Source organism: Phyllostomus discolor, chromosome 6, assembly GCF_004126475.2.
Source record: "Phyllostomus discolor isolate MPI-MPIP mPhyDis1 chromosome 6, mPhyDis1.pri.v3, whole genome shotgun sequence".
Lineage (NCBI taxonomy): Eukaryota > Metazoa > Chordata > Mammalia > Chiroptera > Phyllostomidae > Phyllostomus > Phyllostomus discolor.
In genome coordinates this window covers 120,395,319-120,419,811 of record NC_040908.2, presented here as the reverse complement: position 1 = coordinate 120,419,811, position 24,493 = coordinate 120,395,319, and the positions used below count along the sequence as shown (strand labels likewise).

Below are 24,493 nucleotides of genomic sequence, written 5' to 3'. Positions count from 1 at the left end.
TTATTGATTTTAGAGAGCCAGGGAAGGAGAAAAAAAGAGATACAGAAACATCGATCTGTTGCCTCCCAGGTATGCCCCAACCAGGGATGGAACCCGCATCCTAGGTATGTGCCCTGACAGGGTATTGAACCCACAACTTTTTGGTATATGGGACACTGCCCCAACCATCTGAGCCACCCTGGCCAGGATGAAACTGTAGATTATTGAAACCATTCATTTTTCAACATGTTTTTGGTTATCAATAGTACTAGGTTTCTAATATCTCTTCCATTGCTACAGTGCTTTAACTAATGTGTATTAGTGCCTTTTTCTGTAATTTTATAAGGTAAATGAGGACAGGGGCTAATATTTTCTGTTAATGAGAAAACTCAAATGTTCATTGACTTTCCCAAAGATTGTAGAATCATTAAGTGGCAGAAATAGGATTCAAATCCAGACTTCAGATTTTCAGTCTATTGTTGTGTACCTTGGTAAACACGAAGAGCTTGATGTTTAAAGTAATATAGATCTGACTTTGAAGCCCAGCTTGAGTGTTCACTTTGGTCAAGTCATTTAACCTCTCTTAGTTCGTTTCTTATCTATAAAACAGAGATACTTCTGCTTACCTTAGAGTGCTGTAAGAATGAGAAAATACAGAAAAGTACTTAAGCTTCCTACATAAACTCTTAAGGAATGGTAACTAGTAAATTATTTTATACAGGTGCAAAAGGCTTACTCTTTATGAAGTATGAACATTCTTTTCAATCTGTTATGTCAGCTTTTTCCATTCAAGCTATATGTTTATTCATATCTAATTAGATAGTCTTTCATTAAACTTAAGTTTATTACAGATATCAGGTCTCAGAAAGGCTTTAAGGAGCTATGCATGCAGATGGAGAAATAAAGGGAAAAGTGAAGTGATTTGCTCAAGGTCACATACTGAATTACTAGAAGAATTAAATTCTAGTGTTTCTCTTAGTTATTTATTAATTTTTTAAAAAATTAAGTTATAACTCACATATAGAATTCACCCTTTTAGAGAATACAATTCAGTGTTTTTCAGTAAATTCAAGGTTGTACAATCATCACCACTAATTCCAGAACATTTTTATTACCCACAGAGAAACTACCTGTTAGCACTCCTGTACCCCTTTCTACTGCTCCTGGCAATTACTAATATCTAATTTCTGTTTCTATGGACTTGTCTATTATGGATTTCATGTAAGTTAAATCATGCAATACAACCTTTTGTGACTGGCTTCTTTCACTTAGTATATTGTTTTCAAGGTTCATCCATGTAGTAGCTTGTATCAATACTTCATTTTTGTTGAATGATATTCCATTGCATAGATATACTCATTTATCAGTTACTGGACACTTAGGTTTGTTACTTTCTGTAAAACTCCTTTTTCATTTACAGGTTTCTAATTTTTTGCCATTATGAATACTACTCATGAACATTCACATGCAAATCTTTGTGTGGAAATATGTTTGCCTTTCTCTTGGGCAAAAACCTAAGAATGGAATTGCTGGTTTACATGGTAAATTATGTTTTACTTTTCAAGAAACTGTCAAACCGTTTTCTAATGTGGCTGTTTGAAGTGCTTTGTGTATTACGGACATTTTCTCTTTATAAATGTCAAAAATATTTTTCCAAGTTGACTTTTTACTTTGCTCGTATTTTTTGCCATGTAAAACGGTTTTTTGTTTTTTTTTTTAATTTTACATACTCAAATCCAGCATGTATTGCTTCTGGATTTTGAATCACAGAAAGACATATTCTTCTCCCAGAAGAATATGAAAGAATTTATGTAGGTTTTTTTTCCAGAACCTGTGGGGTTTCTTTTTTTTGCATTTGTTTTAAATTTATCTTGATATGCAAAGTGAGGAATGGAGCCAATTTTATTTTTATCCACAGACTGTCCAATTATTGTAACACCATTTATTAAAAATAAACTCCCCAATGATTAAAAGGACATCTTTATTATATACCAAATTTCCACATAAATTTGGATCTGTTTATGAAGCTTCTTTCCTTTTTTATTTTATGTGTCACTACACTTTTAATTAGAGAAGCATTAATTAGTATGTTTTAGTAGATGATAGAGGTAGGTTCCCCCTCATTTCATTTTTAAGATTTTCCTGATTCCTTTTATTTGTTTATTCTTACAAATAAACTTTCTAATCAATAAGTATCAGAAAAAATCTTGATAGTATTTTTATTGGGACTATACTAAATAAGTACAATAATTTAGAATAAACATTTTTATGATATTGAGTCTTCCTTAAAGAAATATATTATTATTAATTCCTTTTGAAGAAAAAATTCTCAATCCCAGTTCTTGACTTAAGCTATCTTCAATGTAATGCTACTTAAATATGTACAAAAAACTAGGGATAAATTCCTTATGTATAAGAGTAAATGCCATATTACTCTCATACAATTACAGAACTCAAAAGATTTAGGCCTGGCCAGGTAGCTCAGTTGTTTAGAGGCTCACCCCAATATACCGAGGTTGTGGGGGCAATCCCTGGTCAGGGCACATACAGGAATCAACTAATAAATGCATAAAAAAGTGGAATAACAAGTTAATTTTTCTCCGTTCTCCCCTCCCCCTCCCCTTTTCCTTTCTCCCCCGCTTCCTCTCTAAAACTAATAAATAAAATTTTAAAAAATTTACTGTTTAAATACAACTAAACCTACTAAACTACCCAAATTCAAATTAGCAACATTACATTAATGGGAAATAACTTAATTTGCTAACAGCTTACTGTGGTTGAAACCAAAAGCATATTTATTATTAATAGGCAATCCCAGAGTTAATTCAGTCATTCAGCTGTATCATTCAGGTCCCAGATTTTTTACATCCTTTTTTGGTCATTCTTAGAAATGTTGGCTTTTCCTTCTTTTGTTTGTCACCATATTATGGTTGCTACAACTCCACTTGAATCTTGCCTTTATTCTGTCTTTCCAAATAAAAAGGAGGGAACAAAGATCTTTTCTTAGCTAAGCTTGTCTTACTGTCTCATTGTGTAGAACTGGTTCACACATCCATCATGAGACCAGTCACTGGCAGTAGGGAATGTGATTACTATCATTGGTTTAGACCAATTCTTATTTATTCCCTTGGGCTGGAGGAAAGATAGTGAGAGATCTCCACTACCTACTAAAACAATTTGGAATTCTGTTAGGGAATAGAGAGTGGGAAGTGGGTAAAGAATGTAGAAAGCTAACAGCATCTGCCCCAAGCCCTGATGTTAACAAGTAGGAGAGACTGATCTTCTGACTTCATATTCCCTACTGATTTCATTGTCACACTGGTATAGGACATGATTTCCCTCCTCCTCTTTCCCCTTTCCCACTTTTGCCAGGTTTGAGCCCCTTGACCTGAGCACTTCTGCTTGAGTGTCCATTTTTTCCATTGTTGTTAGATTTATTGCCAACAAATATTTTCTTCTTAGGGTCTCCGAAATTGGATAATTTTTAAAAATCTAATGAACCCTCCTTGCTCTGTTACTTGCTGTCAGATTTGAGAAGACCTTTGATTGGTTCAGAAAAACTTTTTCCTTCATGCCATGAAGTAAATTTTTTTTTAGAAAAGAAAGTTTTAATTCATAGCATTATTAAAAGAGTTGTTGGCCTGTACACCTCACTTTGGTGTTCTTCAAAATCCAGTACAGGCATACCTCATTTTATTGTGCTTCACTTTATTGTACTTCACAGATACTGCATTTTTTATGAGGTCTAGAGGGCAAGACCTTCCACCAACAAAAAGATTGTGACTTGCATTACTGTAGTACTTGCCTCACTGTGGTGGTCCAGGGGTGAACCCACAGTATCTCTGAGGAATGCCTGTGTTGACAACCAGTCCTAAACATGTGCTACCAGTATATTTTGAAGATTGAAAGAGAGATTGTTTTGAAAATCCCCGTTATTCCAAACCATAACAGCAGGCTGAAGTTGTGGCCAGATTTCCCCAAAGACCATAGTGCCAACTCTATATCAATACTATTAGTTCTGTACTTATGTAGTTTTCTAGAAAGAATGTAAGTTTTAAATCAACATATTAGGACTTCCTTCCTGGCTTCAGTACATATACTTAACTGGTGCAAACTTGACTTTATTTTCTTAAAATGTGGATAATACTAGCCTCAAAGAGTTGTTTTGAGAAGAAAGATAAGATACATATATGGAATCATTACTTAAATGGTAAAACTATATAATGGAAACTTATTTACTATATTTCATAAATTTTTAGATACATTCCTTTTCATATTTGAAATAATAGTGTCTTAACAGTTGCTGTTGATCAGGTAACAGCCCTAACTTGTTTCTCATTGCCAGTCCATAAGTGAATACCAGAACCAGCATCAAAACTTGCAAAATAAGTTTTGTCAGCTTGGAAGAAAATTCTGGAGACAGACAAAAAAGTGGAGCATTTTTAACCACTAATAACTAAATGGTTGTGAGGATGAGTTAATCTATATTCCTAAATTCAGAGTCAAAAGTGAGATAGCTCTCTATGTAATGTTAAAGTTGGCATATGAGCTGGTGTGAGGCTCAGAGTATTAGTTAGAGTGATTCAGAAAAGAGTAAGACTCACAGTATAAAGAAATTGTCTAGGAATACCTAAGTATTTTATTTTGCTCCCATTTTCCTTTTATATATACCCATAAGTGATCTGTGATGAATCAATATAAGCACAGAGCTTTTTCAGGAAACATAAAAGGCCCTGGCTGGGTAGTTCAGTTGGTTAGAGCATCATTCCGATATGCCACGGTTGCGGGTTTGATCTGCAGTCAGGGCACGTACAAGGATCAACCAATGAATGTGTAATAAGTGGAACAACAAAGCGATGTTTCTTTCTTTCCCTTCCCCTCTTTCTAAAATCAATAAATATAAAAAATAACAAATTTTAAGTGATGGAGTGTTGTACTTTAATTGGCAGCTCTTTTTCTTAGTGATACATAAAATTATGGTTCATCTTATAATTGATAGTGCCCTGTAGATACAGTATTTTATCTATTCTATTAGCAGCTAGATTGTAATCTACTTGTTTAGTCTTCTTAATTTAATTGTAAACTCCTTTTGTGTTTTATTTACATGCTCCAAAGTGGTTAGCACACAGGACCTCAATAAACATTTCAGGAATTAATGAGTGATACTCAGACACAGTGGACACATAATGTTTTTTTTAATAGTTTAGAATTCTCCACCCTGAATTTAGTAGGGAAGTAAATGGGGGCAGGGGGCATCGACTTGTTGAGTATAGAAGTGAGATTTACAAACTGTAATTATTGACAGTATGCAAAAATGAACTTGTATCCTGTTTATATCCTTCTGTGATTACATGTTTATATCCCTTTATATTTATTCTATTAAAAATATAGCTCAAGTTGTCATGAGGATTAAATTTGGGTAATTCCTGTGAAGTGTCTAGCACAAGTACATGCTTGTCTGGTTTGTTTCATTGAATATTGCTCATCCCTTTAATTAAAACAACTTTTCCTTAAGTATAAAAGAGCCATAGTTTGAAATATTGGTATATTCAAATCACTTTGAATTCAGCTTTCTGTGTTAATCACCTAAACTACATTATTATTGGCTGAATTTTATCACAAATAGCATTTTAGCATATTATGGCTAAGGAGGATTAGGGATGGAGCTACCCAGAGAATCTACCAATATTTCATAATAATATTAATCAGGGGAAATGTGCTTCAGTTTTTCCAACAACCTACTTTTAAACCTTTGGAATATAAACCCAAATTTAAGTTGAAAAATCTCTGTACTAACTTTTTTTTTCGCTAAATATTGGGAAATCATAATCTTTTATTGATAATTAGAGGATTTATATTCTTAACTCCTCCTGGTCTAGGTTATTGTTTAATAAATAAGGATGGTACTTCTAAGTTTTATAGTATTTGACTTGACTAAGTCCTTACCAGATATAGTTTTTATAAATCCTTCCCTGACCTGATTTCATCCCCATAAGTGTCCCCCAAAAGATTGGATATTCCATCTGTGGGCTCTCATGGTATGCTACGCTTATTTCTGTCATCAGTGTACAGTGACTGTTTGTTTATCTATTTTAATCCCAGGCACAAGCTCTTTGAGGGCAAGGACTAAGTTTTATTCATCCATGGAAACTTCTTGCCTACTGATTGCCCTAGTGCCTAGGAAGTATAATAGGACCTGCCATACAGGGCATAGTGAAACATCTCTTTAATTGAATTGGAATTAAATTAGCTGCTTATTTAAGCAAGTTGTGACTGGGAAAAGCCTCCAAAATAATTACCCTGAAGATATTTGCTGAATGCTTATGATGTAAGTCTTTTGTTCTAAATTACCATGGCATTCAGATGAGTCTGGGGAGGAGCTTATATGGCTGTTGGTTCTGAAATGTACTTCATGAGAGTCTTCAATATGGACTTTATTGGCTTATAAAATTTTTTCAATTATAGTTTACATTCAGTATTATTTTGTATATGTTTCAGGTGTATAGCACAGTAGTTAGACAATCATATACTTTACAAAGTGTTCCCCCTGATATTTCCAGTACCCATCTGGCATCATACATAGTTATTACACTATTATTGACTACATTCCCTATGCTGTACTTTACTTTACATCCCCATGACTGTTTTGTAATTACCAATCTGTATTTGTCAGTCCCTTCACCTTTTTGATCCAGTCTCCCAACCCCTTCTGTCTGGCAACCATCATTCTGTTCTCTGTATCTAGAAGTCTGTTTCTGTTTTGTTTGTTTATATTGTTCCTTAGATGCCACATGTAAGTTAAATTATATGGTATTTGTTTTTCTCTGACTGACTTATATCACTTAGTATAATACCTTCTGGGTCTATCCATGCTGTTGGAAATGGTAAAATTTTGTTCTTTTTTATGGCCAAGTAATATTCCATTGTGTATGTATATTACAACTTACCCACTCGTCTGTTTATGGGCACTTGGGTTGCTTCCATTGCTTGACTATTGTAAATAACACTACAGTGAACATAGGGGTATATATATTCTTTCGAATGAGTGTTTTGGGTTTCTTCAGACTTACTGGCCTTTTAAACTCTGATCCCAGACCTGCTTGGCTCATTTCTTTTGTGCTACTGCCTAAGCAGAACAGTAGCTTAGATAAGTTCTGATCCTTGAGTATGGTCACACACACATTGAGTATGAGAGTGAACAGCTACAATTACCTCTTGCCTTCTTGCTTATGTCTCAATGGTTGTGTTTTTGTTTGAGGCCAGACATTTTTAGTAAAGTTGTCTATATATCCTTTTTTCTCTGTACTTTTTAGGGTTTTGGCAAAAAAGTTATTATGTTATTCTTGGGTTGGATGAGTAATAGACATAAAATTTAGAAATTTTTCTAACTTAAGTAAAGCAGAATTCTTTATTACCAAAGGCATAATTTCACAGTTCTTCCTGTGCTTGCAGCAGTCTGTGTTTATCAATCCATTTAAAGCAAAGTATACTTTTGGTGTCATCTGACTCAGCGGGTTAGAAATTCCTGTGGGTTAAATGTCTTATCTGAATGTGTTTTTAAATGGGTAAGGTTTCATTTATTTGCTTGAAGCTACATCATATACTGGGCCATAAGTATCCTGCCCTGTCTAATGCAGGACATTGTGTGAAATGTTATACATTTTTGGATTCTATTATACCCAGTTAACAATTAACATTTTCACCAATGGCCAACACAGAAAAGTAATAGTAATAAGACCTAGGATTTTCAAGCACATGGTAAATCAGTATTTAGTAAGTTGGAATTCTTTAAAAAGGCCTCCTGTGTTCTCCTTGAGAATGTTATCAGAAAAACTTGAGCGTTGTTTGATTCTTCCTTCTCACTTTCCCATCACCTCCTGCACCTTCCCATCATTACCATTACAGTTGTAAACTTTGACTTTCTTTTCAGTCTCCAAGGTACTCAGCAGGCTTGCTACAAGGGTTCTCTTCCATCTCTTTCTGGGTATTTCTGGGTGTTCACTGCTAGCTTTGGTAATTTCTAGAATGGAACACCTAGAATGATTTTGAGGGTAGTATTGAAAACTAATAAGGAAGAGACCCTGAGAATATGATTCTAGCTCTGCTGCTTTCTGTGGCCTTCTATGAGTTACTTAATCTCCTTTGGCTTTAGTTTTCTCATTTGCGAAACACAGATAATAGTACCTACCCCAGAGGGTTGTGATGGAAATTAAAGTAGTTCATGTGTTTATCTCCATTCTCTCTCCAAACCCAATTATATTATAGTAAAGTAATTTGGAAAAAGGGGTAAATCCAAAGAGCAAAGAAGAAGAGGGAAGATGAGATACCATCAAGATTTAGGAAGATAGCAAGTTAAAGAATTAACTCACTAACAAATGAACAAACTGAAAACTACTCCCAGAAGGGAAATAAAATCGCAAGCTAATTCACATCACAATCCTATAAAGTACAGGTGGCAAACACAAGGCCTACAGGCCCAATCTGTCCCTCCACCTGTTTCTATCTGGCCTGGCACCTTGTTTCTACCCAGCAGCAGTGCGGAGCTCTCGCTCAACTGTTAAGGAGTAGTTACATTTATACAGTCCTAAAAATTGCATTCAGCCCTTTGAAGGCAACCAGGAGGCTGATGTGGCTCCTGGTGAAAATGAGTTTGACACCCCTGACATAAAGGCTCAGAAGTTGTAGGTGCTAAGTACCTCTGAAAGGTGGTTAAACCTAATGCTGGTCTTGTAAAATGAGTTTGGGAGCCTTCCCTCTTGAATTGTATGAAATAGTTTGAGAAAGAGAGGTATTAGTTCTTACCAGAATGTTTGGTAAAATTCATTTGTGAAGTGATCTGGTGCAGGGCTTTTGTTTGTTGAGAGTGTTTTGATTACTGCTTCATTTTCATTAGGTGTAATTTGTCTATTCAGATTCTCTGGTTATTCCTGATTTAGTTTTGGAAGGTTGTATATTTCTAGGAATTTATCCGTTTCATCCAGGTTGTCCAGTTTGTTGGCATATAGTTGTTCATAATATTTTCTTACAATCCTTTGTATTTCTTGGAATAGGATAGAGAGTCCAGAAATAAACTCAAACCTTTATGGCCAATTAATATTTGACAGAGGAAGCAAGCACATGCAATGGGCTAGAGATAGTCTGTTCAATAAAGGGTGATGGGAAAATTGGACAGATAAATGCAGAAAAATGAAACTAAACCACCTTCTTACACCATACACAAGAATAAATTCAAAATGGATCAAAGGCTTAAATGTTCAACCCAAAACCATAAAGGTCATAGAAGAAAACATAGGCAGCAAAATTTTGGACATTGCTCATAGCAGTATTTTATCTGATACATCTCCCCAGGCAAGGAAAAATAAACAAATTGGACTACATCAAACTAAAAAGTTTTGGTACAGCAAAGGAAATCATCAACAAAGTAAAAAATCCCGTAGAATGGGAGAACATCTTCGCCAATACATCTGATAAGGGGTTAATATCTAAAATTTATGAAGAACTTACAAAACTCAAAACCAAAAATCTCCAACCCAATTAAAAAATGAACAAAGGCCCAGAATAGACACTTCTCCAGAGAGCACATACAGATGGCCAATAGACATATGCAAATATGTTCAACATCATTAATCACTAGAGATATGCAAATTAAAACCACAATGAGATAGCACCTCACACCTGTCAGAATGGCTATAATCAATAAATCAACAAACAAGTGCTGGCGAGGATGTGGAGACAGGGGAATCCTTTTGTACTTTTGGTGGGAATGCAGATTGGTGTACCCACTGTGGAAAGCAGTATGGAGATACCTCAAAAAAATTAAAAATGGATCTGTCTTTTGACCCAGTGATCCCACTTCTGGGAATATACCTGAGGGAATCCAAAACACTAATTGGAAGAAGATAAGCACCCCTATGTTCATTGCAGTGTTCTTTACAATTGCCAAAATATGGAAGCAGCCTAAGTGTCCATCAGTGGATGAGTGAATAAAACAACTATAGGATATTTAGACAATGGACTACTATTTGGCTATAAAAAGAAGAAAGTTTTACCCTTTGTGACAGCATGGATGGACCTGGAGAAAATTATGTTTAATGAATTAAGCCAGTCAGAGAAAGACATTTTACCATATGATTTCACTCATATGTGGAATCTAATGAACAAACTGAACTAACAAGGAAGGAAAATAGGGAAAGGCTGAAAGGTGGAGAATAGGATGACAGCTACTGATGGGGGGGAGTTGAGGGGGTAAGGTATTGATAAAAAAGGAAAAAGAACTAATGGGCATGGATAACAGTGTGGTTATTGCTGGGAGGATGGGGTAGAAGGAGATTAAATGGTAATAGAAAAATTACAATAAAAAATAAATTTTTAAAAATTATCTCTTTGCTCTTATAATGGAAATCTTAGACCTAATGACATTAACCTAACTACCTACTTGTTTTATATAGTATATGTGTATAAGTGTGCATATATACAATGTTCAAAATGACCAATTATACTACCAATAAAAACTACCAACAGTACAAGGTCTTTTCAGAAAAAGTCAGCATCGTTTATATAATGAGAATAGTTTGTGCGATATTGATGTAACCTGGCAGCCAAGGAATGTGCATGCATGAACAATGACGACTTTACTAGTCAGTTGCAGGCAGTAGACACCATTGAATTAGCATGTGTACTGTGGCTGTCACATTCAAAATGAGCGAGTAGAGTAATGAATCTGCATCAAATTTTGTATTAAGCTTGAACATTCCTTCGAGGAAACTACTGGGATGATTTAGAGGACTTTCGGGGATGATGCAATGAGTGCAGCCTAAAAAACGTATGGCAGAGATTCTTAAAAGATGGTTAAGAATCTGCTGAAAGTGATCCACATTCCTGAAGGCCTACAACAACAGAACACCTAAAAATGTTGAACATGTACAAGCTGCAAATCAACAAAGATCAGTGACTGAGAGTGTGAAAATGAAGCTGATCTGGGGATTCCAAAAACTACTGTGTCCAAGATTTTGACACAGGATCTTGGCATTAAACATACTGTGGCAAAATTCCTTCTGGGGCTTCTGCTACCAGAGCAAAAGGAACATAGTGCAACAGTTGCTAATGACTTGATTCAAACTGCTACCAATGAAGCAGAGTTTCTTTAGATGGTTGTAACCTTGAAGGGTACTGAGACATCATTGTCCTATATACAGTGTTTCTTGCATCTTGTTACTTCTCCAGTAAATGTCTGTTTTTTCATAGTACATGGATAGATACTTTCTGGACAGACCTCATATGATTACTGAATGCTGTTTAAGGTTTTTATTCAGGGTTGCTTTTTTCTCTTAAACATATGGGTGTGAAATGGTACCTTGCTGTGACTTAAATTTTATGTCCCCACTATAAATGAAATTAGCAACCTTTTCATATGTTTGTGGGCTATTTGTGTTTCTTCTATTGTGAGGTACCTATTAAAAGTTTTTTTTTACTTATAAAAAGGTTTTGGGAAGCAATTAATGATAGTTTAATAAAAAAACAAGTGAATAAAAGACAATTATTCTGGAAAAAAGTCCAAAGTACAAGAAAGAAAGTGTTATCAATATACCCTGTGGCTCAGCTGTGACAGTATTTTCATAATAATTAACATTAATGAAGTATTATGTATCTACTTATGTACCTAATGAAGTATTATGTAATCACTTTTCAGAGCTTATAGTTGAGGGTGTTAAGGCAGATTTTAAGTTATTAATGATCCCAAAGCTTGTCATTATCGGAAATGAAATTTAAGATAATCTGTACATAGCTATAGTATAAAAAGTATGTATATGTTTTTAAGAATCTTCATGAATTTTTTTAATGTGGCAAAATGAAAACATAACATAAAATGCACCCTCCTGACCATATTTGGGTGTACAGTACTGTATTGTCAACCACACACACATTGTAGTGCAACAGATTCCCAGAACTATTCCTCCTCCTGCATTACTGAAACTGCATCCTCCAAACAACTCATTTCTCCTTGCAAGCCCCTGCCAACCACAATTCTATCTCTGTTTCTGTCTTCTCTGTCTCTTTCTCTATCTCCATCTCTCTGTCTCTATCTCCATCTACTTTAGATATCTCATGTAAGAGGAATCATGCAGAATTTGTCTTTTTATGACCGGCTGATTTTGCTTAGCCTGAGATCCTCAAAGTTCATTCATGTTATAGACTGTGACAGGATAATATTCTTTTTAAAGGCTGAATAATATTCAATTGTGTATATATAGAAATTTGTCTATCCATTCAGAGCACTGTACAGATTCAGTGCAATCCCTATCAAAATACCAGTGGCATTTTTCACAGAATTAGAATAATCCTAAAATGTATGTAAAACCACAAAAGACCCTGAGTAGCCACAGCAATATTGAGAAAGAAGAACAAAGTTGGAGTTATCACAGTACCTGATACCAGATTATACTACAAGACTACAGTAATCAAAACAGTATGGAACTGTCATAAAAACAGACACACAGATCAGTGGAACAGAATAGAGAGCCAAGAAATAATCCCACACCTGTATGGTCATTTAATCTATAACAGAGGAGGCAAGAATACATAACATGGTAAAGACAATCTATTCAATAATTGGTGTTGGTAAAACTGGACAGATACATGCAAAAAATGAAACTAGACTGCTTGCTTACACCAAAAACAGAAACTCAAAATGGATTAAAGACTTTACAGCCCATACATTTTTGGGATATGTCTCCTCATGCAAGGGAAACAAAAGAACAAATAAATGGCACTACATCAAATTGTATATAGTTTTGACAAAAAGTTTTAATTTTAATGAAATACAACTCCTAAATCTGTTCTTTTATCATTTCCTGTTTTGGTGTTGTATCTAAGAAATTGTTGCCTAACCCAAAATCTCAGATTTACTCCCGTGTTTTTAGAGTTTTATAGTTTTAGCTCTCATGTTTAGGTTTACGATCCACTTTGATTTAGTTAATGTGTGTAGTCTGAGAAGGTGGTTCAGGTTCATACTTTTGTGCATGGATATCCAGTTGTCCTAACACCATTTGTTGGAAAGATGGTTCTTTCCCAGTGAATTGTCTTGACCCCTCTGTTGAAAATCCATTGACTGTGCATATTAGAGTTTATTTCTGGACTTTCAGTTCTGTTCAGGAAATCTGTATGTTTACTGTCATGCTAGGACCACAGTCTTGATTAACATAGTGTTGTAGTGTTCCACTACCTTTTAATGAAAACTCTGGGAGGATTCAGTAAGGAGGATTCTGTTTATATTAGCCTCAAAGCATAATAACAACAACAGCAGCAGCAGCAACAACAACAACAACAACATTTACTGAGGCAGCAGACGAAGTGTTTTATGCACGTTAGCTCATTTCACACTGTCAACAGATAATCATCAATGTGTCAGACTCGGAGTACATTAATAAACAAATGGAGAACATTTATGCTCTCATGAATCACACAGTAGCAAATTAGCACAAACTAATTTGAGAGTAAGCAAGGGATAAGAAGCCTACTTTAACCCACATACAAACCCCTGTAAAATAGGCAATATAACTTCATCTAACATAACGAAACTCAGAAGTTAAATGACTTGAAGAAGGTCACACAATTTAATAAAGGCAGAACTGGGTTATGAAAACTAATAGGTAGCAAATCGAAAATTAATTTAGGTTTAGGACGTATTAAGGGTTTAGTATCTCCTCATTCTTTTTAAAAAATAATTCCTTTTTTCCCCCTGGAAATAGGTTGTTATGGTCAAACTGTGACCAAGGGTTTTTAATTTGGGATTCACAGATGGGTTTCCTTGCACCAGTGGAACTGTATACAAAATATACACTCTTGCTTTTTGTTTTTTTTTTTTTTTAGATTTCGAGTTTATAACGCTCATCAGATTCTGAACAGGGTCTGTGATAACAGCAAAATGTCTATAAACATGTTTGATAAACATATTTGATTGTTCAAAGGGCCAAATGCAATTTCAGCTCCTTAACAGTTAAGGAGTAGTTACATTTATACAGTCCTAAAATTATTTTGGTCCTTTGAAGGCAACTGCAAGGCTGATGTGGCACCTGGTGAAAATGAGTTTGAAACCCTTGCCTTAGGCAGAAGCTGTATTTCCTTTGTGTTTCTCACAGTACCATTCCATCCCTTCTCTGCCAGATTCCTCCCTCCAGTAGCAGGAAGTGGAAGAAAATTACATTTATTTTGGGGGGTTTTGAAATAAACTTAATTGTGACATAAAAATTCTCTCTCTCTCTCTCTATATATATCCTAAAGTAGATTTTTATTTATAAATTATATGACTTAAAATGTATCTTAGTTCAGAACTTTAGAATTGACCTTGATTCTACTGTCTTTCACAGCTTTAACATTTCTGAGATTTGTTGATTATTTTTTTGAAAGGTCTTTCTATGTTTTTGTCCTTTTTAATTTCATTGCCAGTCTAGACTCCCATCTTCTAACCAAGTTATTGCAACATAGTAATTTCCAGAATCAAGTCCATCTTATACTTTTCACCACATTGATCTTTTCTAAAATAATTTGTACATTTTATTGGCTCCTCATTTTCTACAATACCACCTAAACCCTCTTTGACTTTTGGGACCCTAACACACAAATAACAGAAAAAGGACATATCATATTTCTTACTTTATTATTTCTAATACTATTCCTTCTCCACTATCTGCTTCTAGTTGTATCAGCTCCTTTTAGTTTTTCCAAACTGCTGTACTTACTCTCATGTATCGCAGTTAGCTGTTTTTAAAATTTTGTTTATCAGTGTCACCTATGATAGGCACCATACCAGACCCTTATTTGTTCCCTTCTCTCTGCCTTAAATGTCTTCTTTACTCCTCCCTATTTCCATTAGTCCAAATTCTGTCTGTTCTTCAATGCCTAGCTTAAATGTTATTTTTCCTTTGAGGCATCTCTTTATTTCTCAAGCTGAAAGTAATCTTTCTTTCCGCCTTTCAACATTCACAACACTTTAGACATGCCTCTTAGGTTATTTATTTCTGTATATGTTAGATATTTAAGTATTTGACATTAGTTTCTTAAGAACAAACATTATCTCACTAGTATGTAAAGATTAATGTAAGGTCTTTGTTATCTATTTCATTTCTAACATTGGTTGCAAAATTGCCTAACGTTGTGGAGTGTAGAAACAATTACATGTTCAAATGAAGATGTTACAAATATGCCAGAAAAATCTCTGGGAGTAGGAACAGCTTTTGGAGGTATATATTGTTGGCTCTTTTACCAGATGGGAATTGCTCATATATTTCTATAAGTTGGGTGGTCCCTGAAACTTTATTTTTTTTTAAATGAAGGAAATTAGAAGCAGAGGATATTCTCTCAGGAAGAATTTCTGTTTATAGGAAGTAATTTTTCTTGAAAAACAAGATTTTATTTATTTAATTTTAGAGAGGGGGAAAGGGAAGAAGAGAAACATCTATCAGTTGCCTCTCACATGGCCCCATCCAGGGACTTGGCCTGCAATCCAGACAAGTGGGAATCCTGACTGGTTTGCAGGATGATGCCCACTTCACTGAGCCACACCAGTCAGGGCAAGAAGTAATTTTTCTTTAACTGATGCCCAGCCAACTTGTAAAGTTTCTGTGGCCTTGACGAAGTCAGCCATATTTAGAATCTGAAAAGGAAACCTTTGATAATATTCCCTAAAGCTTTAATACTTCTCAGAAGCATAAATGAGAGAGTGGGAGAGAAAAAGAAGAATCTGAGAATTATTAATATAGCATTAGGGTAAAAAGCAGAAGGTTTGAAGAGTGATGGTTTGAACTAGATTTAAATGCCATCACTGCCACTTAGTAGTTGTATAACCTTGGACAAATTACTTTATATCTGTAAATCTGTTTTTCATCTGTGAAATGGGGATAAAAATAACTCAAAATTTTGTGAGGATTAAATGGAATTCTGCCTGTAAATTACTTCACACATTGACTCACTGTAATGTATAATAAATGTTAGGTACTAGTACTGTGGAGATATCAAAAATCTTCTCATAATAGATCCTTAGAATCCATTGTAACATGTTGGGCATGCCATGTTGTGGTGGTTATATTTAAAATTAGCATATGCATAGATGTATTTGTGACTGATGAATAGGTAGAATTAAGAGTTCTGCTTTTAGTTTTCTAGTAGGAGTTTAGGTGCAGCCAGCAAAAGAAAAAAAATGGGTCTAGGTTGAAGTTGTAGTTTACTTTCACAAAGGCAGTTTTTCTATCAGAAGATAGGATTGTTCATTTACTGAGCAACCATCAAATACCATATAGATTCTTTTAAAATGTGTTATTTTATTTAGTTACTGCAATCCAAGGCAGAATGAGTTTAAGTAATTTGAACTTGCTCAAGCCCATACTGTATTAGGAATTTGTAGCAAATGATAGGAAAATAGTAGGAACTGTGGAAAGTTTGAATCCCTCTCCCATTCCAAATCGTATACTCTACTTTTATATTCCTACCACCTCCCTCTCAACTTGGGGGACGTTAAAAGTTAGTGCTGGCCTGGCTGTGTGGCTAAGTTGGTTGGAACATCAGCCTGTGCATGAAAAGGATGCAGCTTTGATTCCCAATCAGGGCACATTAGTAGCTTGGGAGTTCTATCCCTGCCCACGATGCAGGCATGTATGGGAGACAATTGATAGATGTTTCTCTCTTCCTCTTTCTCTAAAATTAATAAAAACATACCCTTGGGTGAGGATTGAAAAGAAGTAGTGCTTTGTCACACATCAGACCATTTAAATCAATTTTTAGGAGTGTGACCCTACAGGGGGGAGGGGAGGGAATTTTAGGGGAAAAGGGTGAATGTTTACAGGACCAACTATAAAGGACACACGGACAATAATAAGGGGGGACATGGAAACTGGAGGGAGGTGGGGGGGTGGGCTGGGATGGGGGAGAAAGGCAGAAAACTGTACTTGAACAACAGTTAAAATAAGAAAAAAGGAAAGTGAAAAAAACCTCCTGAAGTGATTTTATTGTTATGTGAATTGAGAACTTCTGACATGTTCTAATGCCTACAAGAGAGTACATAGTCAATAAATACTTGACTTTTGAAAGAATACAAACCTGACTGCCCAGCTGCTCAGTTGTAATTCTTTCCTGTATTATTGTCAACCTAAAGTGATTTTGTGTTAACTTAAATCTTAAAAGGGCTTTGTATGATACTTTGTACCTATTCTCCATTCATCCCTATGCAGGAAAATGTCTGGCAGGAGATAATGTTTTGCTGCTCATAGAATTCTGAATTTCCTCCATTACTGGTGAGAAGAATAGGTGTGGAAATAGGGGAAAGCTCAGGATTTCTTTCTTGTGTTCCAGCCAAGGTTGAAGACAGGTTGTAAATATACCTTTATTGCTTATGTTTGTTTTACAATAGTCTTACATTTTTAAATACATGGTTCAAAAATCAAAAGATAGCAATATATATTGAAGATTGTCCCTCTCATCTCCCATGATACCATCAGCGTTATATCAGTGTTCTTTCAGAGATATTCTAAATATATATAAGCAATTGGATTTATACATATTTCCTATTTTTATCCAAATGGTAATATGTACCAAACTTGATATGTAATCAAGTTAGTTTACTTAACAGTGTATCTTCCCATATATAAAGAATTTTATCAGTATATAAATGTTTCCTTCAGAAATAAATAAATGTTTCCTTTTAACAACTAAATAGTATTTCTCTGTTTACAATTTATTTTAATCATTTACCTTTTGGTGGGTGTTTAGGTTGTTTTCAACTTTTTTCTGCTACAGACAGTGCTAGATTGAATAGATAAGTCATTTAACTTCTTTGTGAGCATATATTCAGATAAATTTCTAGGAATTGAAGGCATTAATATTACCAGTTTGCCTTCTGTGAAGACTGAATATTTATTGGTTGGGAAATGATAGCATGAAATTATACGAGGTGTTAAAGGTATGAAGAAGCATAAGTGACCAAAAATGATTGTAACAAGAATGATATTAAAGTAGGTTGAGAGGATAAGAATGAGCCTATAGCCAAGAACAAGGAGAAAGATCTATTGGGTTCTGTGGTGTATATATACACGGAAAACATTTGTGATGAAAGTATACTAATGAATTTCTTCAAATCCTAAAGTTTTTACTCTTAAAAGTATTTGAACTTTTAGAAACACATTTTTAATGTACTACTTTGTGTATGAAAACTCTTCATATCTTTAAGGGAAAATACCCTCATTATTTTCATTTCAGATTTGCATTTAGCATTTATTTGATCAAGATTTTATCTTTTCATGCATAACTATTTTTTACTTGAAATCTCTCTCCCTCTTTTTATTTCCTTAGCCCTGGAAGAAAGCGGGACTTTTCGCCTGTTCCTTGGAGTCAGTACTTTGAGTCCATGGAAGATGTAGAAGTAGAGAATGAAACTGGCAAGGATATATCCTTTGCAAAATGGCTTATTCTTCAGTAAGCTTATAGTGTTGTTTAAGTTAGAAAAGTTGTGTAGTTCCTAAAATATTCTTTATTCCTATTGTTTATTTCATTTTTATTCTTCACCTGTTATTTTATGCAGTATGGAATATTGCCTATAAGTCAAGGCCAATATATTACTTGCTTATAATTGTCTAATGCATGGGGAAAGGATTAAGAATTAAATTTCTGAAACATATATACCTTAATGGCCCAGGGGAAAGTTTCATAAATTAAGTGAGTTGAACTGGTTTTTAGTGTCTAGAAACCAGGGACTGTGTCTTCAGAAGCACAAAGAGAATCCTTTTTTTTTTCCTATTGAAAAATGGTCACTCTGAGTCCTTGCTTCAAAAACAGAAGTTTGTTATCTTAGAAACTTCTATTTAAGTGTCCCTTGAGTTTGGAAGTTTGCAGCTTTGCACGTAGCTCAGTGCTGCATAAGTTTTCTAATCAGCATTATTATGAGTAATTAATCAAAAACTTCAGTGAACAAAAGCTTAGATATGTTTTCTTTAACTATTCATACACTTTTCGAGTTTATAAGAGTGGTTCAGAGGGTCCTGTCCTACTCCTTCTGCATGGAGGAGGCCATTCCGCCCTTTCCTGGGCTGTGTTCACGGTAAGTAAGTAGTTGATAGTAAAAGTTGATGTTAGCAAAATCATTGTTTACTTCTGGATAAATTTAATTAGCCTAACTCTTCCTTCTGTACTCAGTCATATGACTTGATATAAAAGGGTTATGGATGTCAGTCAATTTTATATTTATCATGGTAGGCCAAAGATAAACTAGAGGTTCTTAACTGGGTGGGTTTCAGTGCATGAATTCTTCAGTTTATAAAATGTTTTTTATATTTTTTATATATATAGATAACTATTTTTTATTATTGTTTAATTACAGGTGAACACATTTCCCTCCCATTGCACTCCCCTGCCCCGCATGCACACTCCATCCCCATGCTCCCACAGTCAGTCCTCACCCCGTTGTCCATGCCCATGGGTCCTTTATACATGTTCCTTGGTGTAACTCTTCCCCTCCTTTCCCCCACGATCCTCCTTCCCCCTTCCCTCTGGTCACTGTCAGTTTGTTCTTTATTTCTATGCCTCTGGTTCTATTTTGCCCGCTTGTGGGTTTTGTTGATTAGGTTCCACTAATAGACGAGATCATATGGTATTTGTCTTTCACCGCCTGGCTTATTTCACTTAGCATAATGCTCTCCAGTTCCATCCAAGCTTCTATGAAGGGTAGAAGTTCCTTCTTTCTTTCTGCTGCATAGTATTCTGTTGTGTAAATGTACCACAGTTTTTTGATCCATTCATTTACTGATGGGCACTTAGGCTGTTTCCAGCACTTAGCTGTGAACATTGGGTTTTATTGTTCCTTTTGAATTGGTGTTTCAGGATTCTTAGGTTATAATCTCAGCAGTGGAATCACTGGATCAAAAGGCAGTTCCATTTTCAGTTTTTTGAGGAAATTCCATACTGTTTTCCACAGTGGCTGCACCAGTCTGCATTCCCACCAACAGTGCACATGGGTTCCTTTTTTTCCACAACCTCACCAGCACTTGTTGTTGTTGATTTGTTAATGATGGCCATTAATGATGGTGTGAAGTGGTATCTCATTGTGGTTTTAATTAGCATCTCTCTGACAGCTAGTGATGTTGAGTATTCTTTCATATGGGCCCTCAGTATGTCCTCCTTGGAGAAGTGTCTGTTCAGGTCCTTTGCTCATTTTTTAATTATATTGTTTGTCTTCCTGGTGTAGAGTCTTATGAGTTCTTTATATATTTTTGAGATCAAACCCTTGTTTATATATATTTCATTGGGATAAGGGGGATGGGATTTATGCCTTGTCAAAAGTGGGGGTCTGTCACCCTGGCTGGTGTAGCTCAGTGAATTGAGTGCCGGCCAGCAAACCAAAGGGTTGCCAGTTCGATTCCCAGTCAGGGCACATGCCTGGGTTGCGGGCCAAGTCCCTAATAGGGGATGCATGATAGACAACCACACACTGATGTTTTTCTCCTTCTCTCCCACCCTTCCCCTCTGTCTAAAAATAAATAAATAAAATCTTTTTAAAAAATGGGTGTCTGTATCTCAGTCATCTAAGTATGGATAAACAGACATACCCAAGACTCTACCCAAGTGCTTTAGCTAGAGATAGTCTATTTTTTATTTGTCTCCCTCATAGAGCTTATTGTAATACTTTATACATGGAGATGTCCCATAAGTATTTAGAAAATATTTCTTCTTTTATACAAATAATATTTTGTATTTTAATGGTACTTGTGAGCTACTAGGAAGTAAGCAGTATTTGGTTGATGATACCCTGGTCTGGAGTAGAAGATAAGTGTCTATGTGAATGCTGTTAGTTTTAGATCTTCCTAATATCCTTGACTTTGGGATGAGACAGTCCATGTGCAAAAAGAGACACTGCAAAGGAAGATCCTAGCAACATTCCTGTCTAAAGTGAAATTGTCATACCTCCTTATGTGTATCAAACAGATATACACACTTCCTCCATTTACCACTAGAGAGTCTGAATGATATAAAATGGGAGCAAGTGGGAATATAGCCCTAGATACTTAGAGCCAGATGGCTTTAGAGTTAAGAAGGCTTCTGAATACACAATTTTGTTTCTGGCAGGATTATTGGGATTAGATATATAAAATCACCTTCTGGTTTTGTCTATTAGACTATGAAGTCCTTGAGAACAGGGAAAACGTCTTACTCTTTTTTGTTTCCCAGTGCCTGACATGATTCTTGAAACATAGGTACTTACTCAACTGTAGTAAATGATTAAATGATTTGTCCCTCTCTTGTTTACTTCCTTTCTTTTGCTTTAGGACATGGCTGTACAATTTGCTCACGCATGCCAGACTATTTCATGTCTCTAGACATGTATTGTCTAATAGAGATATAATGCAAGCCATATATGTAATTTTTTTAAGATTTTATTTATTTATTTTTAGAGAGAGAAGGGAGGGAGATAGAGAGAGAGAGAAACATCAATGTGCGGTTGCTGGGGGTTATGGCCTGCAACCCAGGCATGTACCCTGGCTGGGAATCGAACCTGGGACACTTTGGTTCCCAGCCCGGGCTCAATCCACTGAGCTACGCCAGCCAGGGCCATATATGTAATTTTAAATTTCCTAGTAGGGACATTAAATAGGTGAAAAGAAACAGGTGAAAATAATTTTAACATATACTTTATTTTTAAAAATATTTTATTTATTTATTTTTAGAGATTGGGGAAGGGAGGGAGAAAGAGAAAGAGAGACACATCAATGTGTGAGAGATACATTGATTGGTTGCCTCTTGCACACCCCCAGCTAGGGGACCTAGCCCACAACCCAGGCATGTGCCCTGACTGGGAATCAAACCAGTGACTTTTTGGTTCACAGGCTGGTGTGCAATCCACTGAGCCACACCAGCCAGGGCTAATTTTAATATATATTTTATTTAAGTCATTATACTCAAAATTTTATCATTCCAAAAGGTAATATAAAAATTACTGTTGAGATATTTCACTTTATTTTTTACACTGTCTTTGAAATACAGTGTGTATTTTATACTTATAGCACATCTCAGTTTGGACTAGCCACATTTCCAGTCCTTAGGAGCATAGCTTTAGTCATTTACATTCCTTAACTAAATTGTAAGCTTTTTTAGACGCAAAGAGCATGGTTTATTTTTGCCTGCCTTGTATTGTGTGCTCAGGGAATGTTCTTGAATGAACAGTTAATAGCAACATCTTCCTAATTTAGCAGTTACAGAAATAAATATACCCTAGTTGCCCTGAGCCAAGGTCAGAGCCACCAGAAATGGCTCCTGTACCATGACTTGCCTGGCTCTCCTCTAAGCTACTATACTGTCGCTGGGCAGCTTAACACATTGGAGACATGAAAGGAAAGAAATGTGTGACTGGGGAGAAGAAAGAGGCACCATCTTAATTGGCATGTTAACATGCAGGCAGCTGTGTTGAAACTTGCTAGGAATAGTGACTCCAGGCTCTGTTTCATAAGAAATTCGGCAAAAGGTAGTCTGTGGATAGGAAGAGCTTTATTCCAAGGATAGTACTTAATGGGTTACAGGATTTTGTAAAGTTTGAAGAGAATTACATATGTAGGCTAGAGGTGGCCTAACTATATACTTTGAACTTTTGAGTAGCTCCCTAGTAGTCTAGTGCAAAATCAGAGCTAACGTTACCTATTTGAGTATTCAGAGTCCTTAGAAATAAAGGATCTAGATAGGGCTAGAATAGACTTTTCAACAAAACAGCTGTTGCTTTTGACACTGATAGAAGGAACAATGAAGTAGAAGTCGGAAGATGTGATTTCTAGCTCCAGTTTTACCAGTTTTAGTAGTGTATCCTTGAGGAAGCTACTCAAGCCCTTGAGCAAGCCTCATAAGCCTTCATTCTCCAAGTACAGTTCCCTTATACTTCAGAGTTTCTTTGAGGATTATGTGAAGTAATGGATATGAAAACTTTGTAAATTAAAAGCTTTGTACAAATTTGATAATAAGCTATTGACATGTACTGATATTAAATAATTTCATCTCATCAATTGGGACAATGAAATAACATGGAAAGCCTGACATAGAGGAGGTAATTGATAGATAGCTACTGACATTATTATACTTGTATCATTATAGCAGATACCTCTAGTTCTTTTACCAGAATATAGTCTACAAGTAACAAATTCCATGAAAAATTAATGAAGTAGGGATTTTGTGATTAAATGAGTTTGAGAAACATTACATACAATGTTCTTTTTTTTATACCTCGCTTGCAAATTCATCCCAGATATCAGTATATTATTAAAGTCTTTGGGGTGTCCTTCAATAAATCTAGTTAATTTCAACCATCTCTTCCAAATGTATTTGACCACTTGATTCCTTTTTTTCTCAAACATCAAAAACAATTGAATCTGAAGTATCTGCTGATTCTCACACTTTGTGAAACTCCTTTATAGATAGATCATTGTGTCCTAGTTGCTTACCTGGTTTACTGGTGAAACCAAGGGAATTCCTCACCACTCAATTAACTTTATAGCTTGAACTTTGGCTGGTTAAATTGCCTGCCCTTTTTTGTTGTTATTCCTGACATGTACCAGCCTACTGAATGTGTTTATATGTGACTGTGCTTTGAAAATAAAAATTGCTACATGAAAGTTAGTGCTCTTGCAATTGACTGGATTCTAGAGCTCGTATTTCCTCAAGCACTGGAACATGTCTGTGAATCCAAAGGCAGCTCTGGCAAATAGCAGGAATAAGTTGCTCAAGCACCTTTTAATCACAAGAGGCAGAATTTCCCTCAGACCTTCACCCAGATAATAATCGGTAACATTAGGCATAAAATAGAAGCACAGAGGCACTAGCATAGGAGGACAAGTATACTGACAGACAAAGGAAGAGATGAACAACTGCTTGATATCTATGATGCTAGATCATGAGACCTCTGAGAGCAGAGACTGTGTTTTATTCACCCTTATATGTCTAGTACCCAGGGCCTGGCATGGAGTTGATGCTCAGTAGTTCTTCCTTGAATAAGTTAATACCAGCTCTGAACAATTAATAGAGGTTAAGTTTTGTTCATTATATTCTGTTTAAGAAAGCAGAAAATCATGTAATTTTCCTAAAGTCTTTATCAAATGACAATAAATCATTTACATATGGCTGATACATAAAGAAGTTGTATGAGATGGTTAAAACAAATTCCAAACTCCAGGAGACATGAGGCCAAAGGATCTGACAAGATAGTTTTATTGAATAAGCAGAGAATGTTCATCCTCACTAGTCATCAGATACAATTCATAGGAAGTATCATTTCTTTATGTATCAAATTAATATTTTTCAAAACCAATCCTCAATGTTGGCATAGGTACTAGAAAACAAATACTTGCAAACATTGTTGGTGGCATTGTCAGTAGAGCTCTTTGGGAAAGTAATTTACACTGTGATTGAATCATCAGATATTTATACCATTTGACACAGAAATTGTTCTTCTAAGAATCTGTTCTAAGGAAAAATACCAAATACAGGAAAAGCTGTT

General features: G+C 35.4%; 1 protein-coding gene across 2 annotated transcripts in view; it reads left to right on the top strand.

Moving 5' to 3' along the window:
• The window catches only part of PPME1 (protein phosphatase methylesterase 1), a 66,323-nt gene that overhangs the window by 4,141 nt on the left and 37,689 nt on the right, over positions 1–24,493 (top strand). For both annotated transcript variants that reach the window (XM_028515807.2, XM_028515808.2), the window contains exons 2-3: positions 18,319–18,412; positions 18,971–19,063. In XM_028515807.2, coding sequence (XP_028371608.1) covers positions 18,319–18,412; positions 18,971–19,063 — 187 coding nt within the window. The remainder of the gene's footprint in view (positions 1–18,318; positions 18,413–18,970; positions 19,064–24,493) is intronic.